This window comes from Pristis pectinata, chromosome 24 (genome assembly GCF_009764475.1).
Source record: "Pristis pectinata isolate sPriPec2 chromosome 24, sPriPec2.1.pri, whole genome shotgun sequence".
Classification (NCBI taxonomy): Eukaryota; Metazoa; Chordata; class Chondrichthyes; order Rhinopristiformes; family Pristidae; genus Pristis; species Pristis pectinata.
In genome coordinates this window covers 11,323,049-11,334,679 of record NC_067428.1, presented here as the reverse complement: position 1 = coordinate 11,334,679, position 11,631 = coordinate 11,323,049, and the positions used below count along the sequence as shown (strand labels likewise).

The 11,631-nt window shown below is 43.1% G+C and overlaps 1 protein-coding gene across 2 annotated transcripts in view; it reads right to left on the bottom strand.

Annotated features, from left to right (window-relative positions):
- Positions 1–274: 274 nt before the first annotated feature.
- LOC127582673 (tumor necrosis factor alpha-induced protein 8-like protein 1) overlaps positions 275–11,631 on the bottom strand; it is a 47,927-nt gene continuing 36,570 nt past the window's right edge. The window contains exon 2 of one of the 2 annotated variants that reach the window (XM_052038199.1): positions 275–4,024. In XM_052038199.1, the coding sequence (XP_051894159.1) occupies positions 3,459–4,019 (561 nt within the window). In that variant the 5' untranslated portion in view covers positions 4,020–4,024 and the 3' untranslated portion in view covers positions 275–3,458. The remainder of the gene's footprint in view (positions 4,025–11,631) is intronic. The other variant, XM_052038198.1, reaches the window with a different exon arrangement.

The following is an 11,631-nucleotide window of genomic DNA, read 5'->3' as shown; positions in this document are numbered from 1 at the left end:
ACAAGGGAAGATGGATAAGGTGCTCGGTAAAGCAACTTGATGCAAACCTGACTATCTGATGTTAGGGGAACATTTGCAATGAGGTGGTGAATAGAGTCCCAGAAAGTCATACTGCCCTCACCTGCCTCCCTCTATTTACAGGTCCTCCAGACAGATTGGCTGTGATTAACGCACTCTCACTCTCAACACTTTCACTGTCACCCCCCCCCCCCCCCCCCCCCAGATAACTCCAACTACTTTCCTGGATAACCTTGATGTCTACAGCAAATATTCCCCTTTTTTTCTCCACCACTCCTCCCCTTGGCAATTTAAAACAAACTCGTTTTCTAACTTTTCCAATTCTGATGAAAGGCAATTGCTCTGAAATGTTAATGTTGTTTTTCTCTCCCCATATGCTACCAGACCTGCTAAATATCTCCAGCATTTCCTCCCCCACCCCACCTCCAGCTTTCCAATAACTGCAATTTATTTTTGCTTTTTGACATCCTCACTGTCCTTATTTAGTGATAAGGAGAGAGCAGGTCAAGTACAGTTCAATCCATTGCACTTTAGTACAACATGCAATCCACATCTGGAATAACAATCACTGCACATTGTTTCTGCCAGCAGTTGGGTTGACAACCATCCAGGTTCATATCAGATTGTCCAGGAACTTTTCCACTGAGGGAGGAGGGGAGGAGAATAAAACACCAGGTATTGAAAACAGTGTTTATCAGTTTTAGTCCATGTTTCAGAATATTTATGATGGCAGTTTGATTGGGTCTATTGTGGAAGATCATGTGATGAAGCCATCAAGAATATATCCACTCAGAGATGGCAATTCAGCCAAGTATCAGACTGGAAGCCAAAGATTATGATGCTTTCTCCAGCTGATAAAGTTTGAATGGAAAGCCTTGTTTGCAGCTCTGGGCGTTTTCTCACAGTTTCCGTGAATACAATGCTGGCATTTTCATTCCAACCTCCATCACCCCTTTCAAAACCCTGCCACACCACCAGACAAAGTTCTGTTTGTGTTATTCAGGTTTTATTTTTTCTTAAAACCACAGACGTAGTATTATAAAGATGTCTCAAAGTCAGTCTCTTTCTTGAACACATAGGATAAAACAAGCTTATCTTTCATATCAAGAAAATGCTTCCCTGATATTTGGAAGAAACTGTACAGAATTAAAATATACATTAGTTATCAATTCAATGGACAAAACCTTTGTAACGTAAATGATTGAAATCAGCCCCATGTCGCCTAGTTTCCAGTGGGATTGTGCTTCCAGACATACCCCTACTCTCAACACGGTGCAGGAGATACAGCAGCCTGCCTCCCTTCCATTGGTGTTTTATTCATAGGCTGGCCTTGTGTGGAGTGAGCCAGGGGATTGCAGGTTTCCCTTTTGTTCCTCAGAAGAATGGCAGTGGTTATCCCAGCTCTCATGCAGATGGCAAGAGGCACCAACGTGGCAGAAGTGTTTGGCATGGATTGCTGTTCTCCCCTTGCCCTGGAGAACTAGCTATCCACAGCAACTGAAATCAGCAACTCAAATGGGATGGAACTTCCGGTACAGATCCACAACTCATCACTCCAGCGTGATACATTCCAGATTCAGCAATGGGTTCTTCACACCAATGCAATCAGGGCAGATAAAGAGTTAAAATTTTCCAATTCAAAGGGGGAACTTCTTTTGAGTCAATGCTCCCCTCAGCAGAACACCCTCGATTAGATCCACATGCAGCCAGAGCAGCTGAGTGGACAATCACTCCCCCTGTAATGACCAATGACATGCCATAGTGCATGTTCCATTAACACACAGCAATGTCAGTGGACCATACCTCTGGGGCTGGCTCTGCTCCCTTGCTTGAAGGATTTGGTATCTCATCCACTGCCAAGAGATCAGCATATCCTCTGGGCTTGGACAGACTGACTGTGACCTCTGCATTACCATTTGGCCGTTTTCAGCGTGGGGGAGAAAAAACCCAAAAGGTAGTGCTGGGTGGTTATTCAGTCACGTGGGGATCACAGATTAGGTCGACCCTGTCTTAACGCCCTCTCCATCTGGCCCACTGGCTGTGATTAACAGTACAAGCTCTGCTTGATATTTATTCCTCCTGAGAGTCAGCAAGAACAAGCCTGCTGCAGTTCAAAAGAGCAGCTAACTGAAGAAAGCCTGCTAGGGTGTGGCTCAGTTAAATATCTCGACCTAGTTATCCACGGTGCCAGCAGCTAAATTGGGGAGGAAGGGTTGATGGAATTTTCTAATTTTTCCCAATGTCACTTTACAATACAAGCAATTAAAGCACAGATGTGAGAGAAATAAAGGATTAAGAACCTCAGAAACCACTTCACATTAAGACAGATGCCAATTCTTTAGTTTGAAAACCAATAAAACACACTTCACAATGACACACACAACACGTTTTGGATTTAGAACGGCTCACAGTGCAGAAAGCAGACGCCAATCACACAAACAGAACCAGAAACTTGGCAGTCTCAAAGCCTAAGGAAATCCCACTGACCCATAGATAGCATTGCACTTCATCAAATATACATGGTATATAATCCTCTGACATTGCTGATAAAATATAAAGTTGACAAGTCTAGGCCAGGAACAGCAAGTCCATTTGAAAATCAGCTTGTTTGGTGGCTCCATACTAAAGGTTCCGAATCAGTGTTTTTCTAACCTCAAGGCCAAGGCTTTGCAATTGCAGAATAATTCCAGTGGTTTGTGGTGGATGGAATTTATTAATGGACTTGCTGTGTGTTCACTTTTCCTCCTGCTGAAACCGACTCCCCTACCAAGGCTTCCAACCTTTCTCTTTCAAAGGCATCATCTCTTGCTGAAGGCATCTCGGTGTCCTGCATCTCACTCCAGCGTGCAGTGGGATTGAGTGGACATGTGCTATTTGGCTATAGGGGGAGCACAGTCGAGCCTGGTCTGGTCTTCACAAATTTTGCCTGGGATTCCAGGTTTCCTATCCAGTAAAATGATTAGGCTTCCTACCCTATCCCAGATTAACTCCCTATTTCAAGATACCTCAATGGCAAAGGTCAGCCAGGTTTTAAAATTAGAATAAGGACTCGATACAACTTAGCAGAATCCCAAATGGTTCAGTCAGATGGCAAGGCTTGTCCAGTGTATGTGGAAAGTAGCTCCATTAATTATCTAGGCAAAGGCTTTGGGTTCAGCCTGGACCCTTCAATCTTTGTGTTTCCTGCATACCTTGAGCGAGTATTACTGTCACCAGGCTTGGGTGGACACAGTTCACGGTTCAACTCCTTGATATTAAATGACCACCCACAGTAAACTACTTTAGCATTAAATCCTGGCAGATTAATCTACCAGAGGTTGGAAAGGCATCTCATCCAAACAATTTTGTTTATCCCCACTCCCACCCCCCCCACCCTCCCTGCCCCCAAAAGTCCTCCATCTCACAGTAAGCCCACTCAGTCACTCTTGCAAATGCTGCAATCAAATGTTTCCATCTTCCAACATTTTGTTAACCCCTTCACAAAGCTTCTGCACGTGTGTGCGGTAAGGCTCTGTGGGACCATACAACGTTGCTAGAAATTCACAGTCTGCAAAGTGGTTGAAGATGTGGTTGACGCGTCCGTGGGACTTGGATGTCAGGTGCCGGTTGATGGCTTGGTGCAGCAACTCCCTGCACTCATTCAAGATGCTTGCCAGAACTCGCCTGTCGAACGTGAAGTCAATCTGGTGGAAACTGACAGCCGTCATGGCTAACTGGTGGACTTTCTTGCGGAACTTGTCTACCAGCACCAGCTCCTCTGCATTGAACTGGTTGTTCCTGTAGAGAACCCCGAGTTTAATCACCACCTTGATCAGGTTTTTGATGACCTTCTGGGCTTCTTTCTTGTTTTTAGTGTATTCCTTGGTCACCTGATAAAGTTCGTCCAAGACATCACTGCTCGTGTCATCGATGAAGATGTTGGCCATGCTTTTGTTGGCCATCTTACCTAGGAGTTTCTTCTGTGCCTGCATGGCCAGGCTCTTTGTGTTGAAGACATCCATCGTCTCTGGAGGAAACAAAAAAACAATTCCACATTAGAGAATCTCACCAAGTCCTGTTTCTCTTGAAAAATGTCCTGGTTATCATTTGGTGGATGCAATCACCTTTGAGATTCTGCTAATGATCACTGGAAAATGATTGTTGACAACCATTCAACCACGATAAGCACACCAGTGAAGGTGGATCCCAAAGCACATGGGTACTTATCAGCAAGGACAGTGACAAATTTGCTTTTTCCCAATTCCATCTCTGTACCACAGGGAAAACAGAGGCTGACCACCTTAAATCAGTACAGCAGGCCTCAAATCTCTTGCCATTTCATTGAAAGCTTTGGGGCTCAATTATCTGTATTGGGTTGTTGCATTTTATCAACTGAGCCCAAGTGCAGTAGGTGGGAATAGAAGATCAAAGCCAACTGTTATACTTTTAATTAATAGCAGGTTCTGCATCAGAGCATCCCAATTACAAGAAGAATCTTTATCAGTTACAGAGCCAGCCAATCTCTTCATGGACTGCAGAAGCTGGACTGTTTTAATGCCAGAACTGTTAAAGATGTTTCCATCAGTTCTTGAACATGTTGCACAGATGGTACACAGAACATGCCAAAACAGTTCAACTCCAGAGGCCACTCTCAGATCATGCTTGCCATACATCTGGCACCTACCAATGAGGGAGAGAATAACAAGGCGATTGAACACTACCCTAGGAGTCACTGGGCAGGAGACTTGGTATTTCAATGCACTGGGGAGAAACCCTGTTGTTCCTCATAATTAGTTTAGTGATTCAGAAACTGTGTACCTCACAGGAGCACCTTATCTGTACTGAGAAGCCAGCCATGAAATGAGCTGGAACTATTGCAAAGACCACAAGCAAAACTAACAGGAAAAGGCTTACTACAATGAGTCCTCTTGAAACTCAGCCGCCAAACATAATTTCTACTTTACTTCTGCTCCAAGAGATTTAGGTTTTTCCAATCTGAAACCTTGAACTTCTCCGGAGACACTGCCACCCTTTACCAATTTAGAAACCACTTCTGTGTCCTTCTGGTGCCCAGAGCAACCCAACGTGGGATCTCCCATAGCTCCACTGGGGAAAAGGTGTCAATGACCTGCATAGAGCTTACATTCCAAGGTTCCATGCTAGCAGATCTCAGCTGGGATTACACTGGGCCCCAACAGAACAGGTCAGTGACTGGCTGATGGAAAAGGAGGGGGAAAATCAACCTTGGCGGCTGTTTCAGTTCATAATTCACCAACTATCACCAGAAAATGAATTTTCAGACCATAAAAAACCTTGCATCTATTGGAAACCAAACAGAAAACAAGAAAGAGATAATATTTCAACAATTAGCTTTTACAGATGTTGGAAGTATCCTGACTGATTGCATCATGGTCTGGTACAGCAATTTGAATGCACAAGAACACACGAAGCTGCAGAGAGTAGTCGATTCAGCTCAATACATCACGGACACATCCCTCCCACCATTAGTATCTATATGAGGCGCTGCCTCAAGGCGGCAACATCTATTAAAGATCCCCACCATCTTTTTGCAGCTGCCATTGGGCAGGAGGTACAGAAGCCTGAAGTCCCACACCACCAGGTTCAAGAACAGTTAATTCCCTTCAACAACTTGGTTCTTGAACCAACCTGCACAACCCTAATCACTACCTCAGTATAGCAACACTATGACCACTTTGCACTACAATTAACTGTTTCTTTTTGTTCTAATTGTGTTTTTTCTTGTGAACGTTGTGTCTCTGATGCTATGTGCCTGTGATGCTGCTGCAAATAAATTTTTTATTGCATCTGTGCATACATGTACTTGTGCATATGACAATAAACTTGACTTTGACATTAAAAATGTGTGTCTTAATAAAGTGGAAGCACTTGTACCAGAGGCAGGGAACCATGGGTTTCAATTCCACTTCACTCCAATGCCAAGTTAGTGATGTGAATGCAAGAGATGCTATGCCTCCATTTCAAAGAACAGTTCCTGTGGAGCCCTGGGTAATATTTATCCCTAGATTAACTAGTCACCATCACTTTCCTGTTTAAGGGATCTTTCTGTGGCAGTTGTTGAACTTCCTACATGCACTTCCATTTGTAAGTCAAATTGCTTCATTGGCTTTGGAGATCCTGAGATCATGAAGTGCACTATATCGATGCAAGTTTGTGCTCTTTCTGTCCGCAATCGTGCTGAAGTAATTGACCCATCTGTGCATGTTTTGGGGAAAATTGCATTCAGCTGTTTTCTTCCCATTAGACAGCACTAGTGATAATTTCCTGGCCAATTAGCAACTACCAGGAAATTGGCCTGGGCACAAACCATAAGCCACAACAACATGTCTAAAGTTTCTTTGGTGAAAGATAAGCATCAAATGCATCATCCAGTGCAAGGACCCCACTTCTGTGCCTACTGACAGAAACTGAATGTCACAGCGCGACCAACCACCTGCATTTATAACTGACTTAGCTGATGAACAGACCTGGCAAGGGGATGAGACTCAAAAGGTCCCCATTACTCATTGATGTACAGCTACCTGCATTTGTCAGCATATACCATAACACAAGTGGCTCTTCTGCACAGCACAAACACATACTGTGATCTCTGGCAATGCAAACAGCCTGTACCCTGCTGCAGTGTGGGACCACTTGTGTAAAGGGCCTCTGTCTGTGCAGACAATGGCAGCAGTGGCCAAACACACTGAAGACATGTTGCCACCTCCCTCCTGTGACTGCTCCTACAGCTGCCCTGTGACCACCAAGAGGATGCGTTCTGTGGAGGTTCCAACTTGCTTTCCACAGTTAAAGCTGGGGCCGCAGTGACCTCTGCAGTCACCTGCTGTCAGGAAATACCCAAATCAAGATTAGGATGGTTTTCATCCAGACGCATTAATGTTATTTAAAATATTTTCTTTAGCAATTTCCCAGCTTTTTGCAAGTCGCATAATTAGGCGCTAGAATTAAATGCAGCATACATCAAAAAAGGGAACTCTAATTTCTATGCAAAGGTAAATACAGGATCTTGATCTAATACAGCACCATGAATATTTTCATCCCAAGAATGGCACGTCACTCTCTCAGTAACACGTTAACAATCCTTCCTTAGCTAACGTTACTCATTAAGAATTAAATGATTGGAATATTCACCATTTGTTCTTTGAAATCAAACAAAGGTTTTAAGATCAGCGAAGATGCATCATTAAGCACCACCACTCCCGATTCCTGGCTTATCGATAATATATTACCTGTATTTTATGTGCTCATTTCTGCATAACAGTAACATTTGCAGGCAAAGCAGGATCCCAGACAGCACATCACAACTCTGCTCGCTGCTTACCACAGCAGTCCCAAAATAAGCCCAGTCCTCTACTCTGCCCATGGACAATTGCACTTGAAGGTTCTTCGCCACCCACCTGCTGCAACCCTTCCGATTCTTGCCATTACTTGGATGTTTCTCTATTATACTATTGATACATCCTTTTAATGCCTCGCCAAGAGCTTGCTGAGGATTCCAAATCGTTAAGCAGTTATAAAAACACAGTTCTGATGAAAAGACATTAACATTTAAATCAATTTCTTTTACAATGGATACTCACTGATCTGATGCTTGTTTCCAAGATTTGTTTCAGAGTATTCACTGACAACACCGCAACAGCCAATGAGTTGGAGGCTGGACGGAACATTTGACTTACAGCAAAGTTGATTGTACATTAAACAAAGTTGATTTACTCAGCAAACAGTGTCAATTTACTTAATAAACTTTTTAAAGTAAGGAAGAGATAGAAACAAGAGGAGCGTCTCCCAGTAAAACCAGGGTAATTCCCATGGAAAATGCAATAGTTCATAACTAACCAACTTCTACCTCAGTGCATTAACTCCTTTTCATTCATCTAGTGCAGGTGTCAGGTTGATCAATGAGAATTACCCATTCATCTTCAAGCCCCCTATTAGCATTGTCCCTTTACATAGCTGGTTCATTTCATTTTAAGCATTTGATGTTTTGTTTTGGACTCTAATATTAAAGCAATAATATTGGAGTCTGAGTTCAACAATTAATTCCCCCCCGTGATTGGAGCATCTCTTCCCCCTTCCTCTTTATCCCTTTTCTTGTCTCCCTACCCACCCCCACCACACTAACTTTCCCTCACATCTACAACTACTTTTCAAAGAGATCACTGACTGTGCTAAATATCCTCAGCATATTCCACTTGTCATTCACTGAATACATGCCAAGAGTAGTCATGGAGGTTAATGGGATTCTGGGCTCAAAGAACAGAAAATAAAGTGAAAATGCTGGTTATACTTAATCTGGAACATCATGTTTGCTTTGATTGCTGATCCTAGGAACAATATTCTGCCTTTGGGACAGTCCTGGAAAGGTTCACTAGAACGTTCCTTGGGACACTGGGAAATTATCATACTTTTCTCATGTCCAGGTAACATGACCAAGAACTTTAAAAGTAGTGAAGGGAACTATCGTATAGTGTAGATAGAAAATAATATTCATTTTCAACAGAGGAATACAAAAGATTACATCATTCAAGGTAAACTATTTCAAACCAAGTACAGGGGAAAAAGTCCTTTGCAAAGGATTATAAAGTCAATCCGACTGTTTAAAAAGGAAGTAGTAGTCTGGAAAGTAAAGTTATTAAGGGATAGAAAACAGCAGGAAATTGGGATTAGAAAATAAAAGTGCTGTCTTATTGATGGATCAGACCAAGGGGTTGGAGTGGCCAATTCCTGTTTAGACACAAATGAAGTGGGTTGTTTAAGATGTCACAGGAGGATGGGGAAAGATGTGATGTTAAGAATATCTTGCAGCACAAGCATGAGTGGGAGAAGATTACAGCAGCTACTGGAATACTTACTTTAGTGGCTTTTGCAATTTTCCCATGGAAAAATAATCACCATGGAAATCTGATGTTGCCACGGCAGATCAGATCCACACTTCATACTGAAAATGCCCCCAAGCCCGTCCCCACACAGATACACACCTTTTATTTTGGCCATTCCTCCCCACCCCCAATATAATACATTAGAGATTTTAAAATCAACTCCTCTGTGGATTGAGAGAGCATATAGAACATAGAACAGTACAGCACAGGAACAGGCCTTTCAGCCCACAATGTCTGCACTGAACATAGAAACTAAATCTCTTCTGCCTGTACGTGATCCATATCTCTCTATTTCCTGCACATTCATGTGTCTATTTAATAGCCTCTTAAACACCACAATTGTATCTGTTGCTACCATTAGCCCTGGCAGCCCATTCCAGGCACTCACCACTTTCTGTGTAAAAAAAGAATTTGCCTGCACATCTCCTTCAAACTTTCCCCCTCTCACCTTAAATGCACATCTTCTAGTACTTTATATTTCTACACTGGGAGGAAGATTCTGACTGTCTGCTCTATGCCTCTCAATTGCTTTTTTTTATATATACTATATACACTTTATCAGGGCTCCCCTCAACCTCTGACACTCCAGAGAAAACAACCCAAGTTTGTCCAACCTTTCCTTATTGCTCATACCATCTAATCTCAGCAGCACCCTGGTAAACCTCTTCTGCACCCTTTCCAAAGCCTCCACATCCTTTCTATAATGGGGATACCAGAAATGCACACAATATTCCAAGTGCAGCCTAACTAAAGTTTTATACAGCTGCAATATGACTTCCTCACTCTTATACTCAGTGCCCTGATCAATGCAGGCAGGCATGCCATATGCCTTCTTTACCACCCTGTCAACTTGTGTACTGTCAGTGTACCTTGGACTTTGACCCCTAGATCCCTCTGTACATCAGTGCTGTGAAGGATCCTGCCATTAACTGTATACTTTCCCCTTACATTTGACATCCCAAATGTGCATTTACCCTGTCTATACCCCTCATCATTTTATGAAAATGCTGACCATTAACTACCTATCCATTCCAATTCCATTTACCAGCACTTGGTCCATGACCCACTATGCCTTGGCAAGTCAAGTGCTTATCCTGATGCTTTTAAAATGTTGTGAGAGTACCTGCCTTCAACATCTCAGGCAGAGTGGTCCGGATTGCAACCATCCTCCAGGTGAAAATATTCTTCCTAAGAACTGCTGTGAACCTTGTACTGCTCACCTTAAACCTATGACCTCTGGTTTTAGACAGCTCTGTTAGAATGTCTGCTTGAGTGGTTCCACAATAACAACCTCACACTCAACCTCAACAAAACCAAGGAGCTAATTGTTGACTTCAGAAAGTGGAAGTCAGGAGACCATGTGCCAGTTCTCATTGGTGGGTCAGAGGTAGAGAGAATTAGCAGCTTCAAATTCCTGGGTGTTAACATCTTGAATGATCTGTCTTGGGGCCAGCTGTTAACACCCAGGAAGAAGACATGCCAGTGCTTGTACTTACTTAGAAGCTTAAGAAGATTTGGCATGTCACCAAATACTCTAACAAACATCTACAGATGCACTGTTGAAAGTATCCTGACCGGATGCATCATGGCCTGTTATGACAATTCTAATGCAAGAGGCAGAAGGGAGCAGCGGACACAGCCCGGTCCATCACAGGCACAGCCCTCCTCACCACTGACAGCATCTATAGGAGCTGCTGCCTCAAGAAGGCAGCATCTATCATCAAAGATCCCCACCATCCGAGGCATGCCCTCTTCTCTCTGCTACTGTCAGGCAGGAGGTACAGAAGGCTGAAGTCCCACACCACGAGGTACAGGAACAGTTACTTTCTTACAACCATCAGGCTCTTGAACCAACCTGCACAACCCTAACCCTACCTCAGCAACTGAACACTACCGACCACCTCGTGCACTACCATGGACTTGTCTCTGATTGTCTTTTTCCTTGCACTAATATCTTGTTTTTGCAGTCTTTCCCCCCCCCCCCCCCCCCCCCATCTCTTCACTGTCTTGTAATAACTTATGTATAATTTTTTATTCTGTTGCTGTCTGTACCTGTCTGCCTGCAATTACGCTGGAAGCAAGTTTTCCATCGTACCCGTTCCTCACCATATTTGTGCACATGACAACAAACTCGACTTGACTTGGAAACGTTCCTTACTCTCAATTGCCTTTCAGTTGCGTGTACCTAATAAGTGTAGCACTTTCCCACAATGCAGGTCTGGGCCTCGGCAGCCAAGCTCTGCTGATGATCTCCCAGCATCCCTCTACACAGAACACAACAATGGAGCACGAGGTTGCTGAAGTTCAGACCTGGCACTGGATTGTCGAGAGTAATCACGTGGTTGGTGAATATAGGGTCTCCGGGGCATTAAGGTTAGAATAAGATTGAAATAGAAATCAATAAAACTGCAGATGCTGGAAATCTGAAACCAGAAAATGATGGAAACACTCTGCAGGTCAGGGAGCTTTGTTTCAGTTTGAAGACCCTGCATCAGGACATTGAAAGAACAAGATGAAGTTTTTAGAAATTAATTTTGTAATTATTTATAAGAATTTAAGATTTTAAATGTTATTTTTAAAATATCTTAACCGTTAAAATCCGTTGATTGTCTATTTCACTTTGATTGTTTTTAAATGTTTCTACATGTTAAAAAACCTTGACAAATTTGACAGATGGCAATACTGGGAGCAGGACTTCCCTGACAGTCAAAGTTTT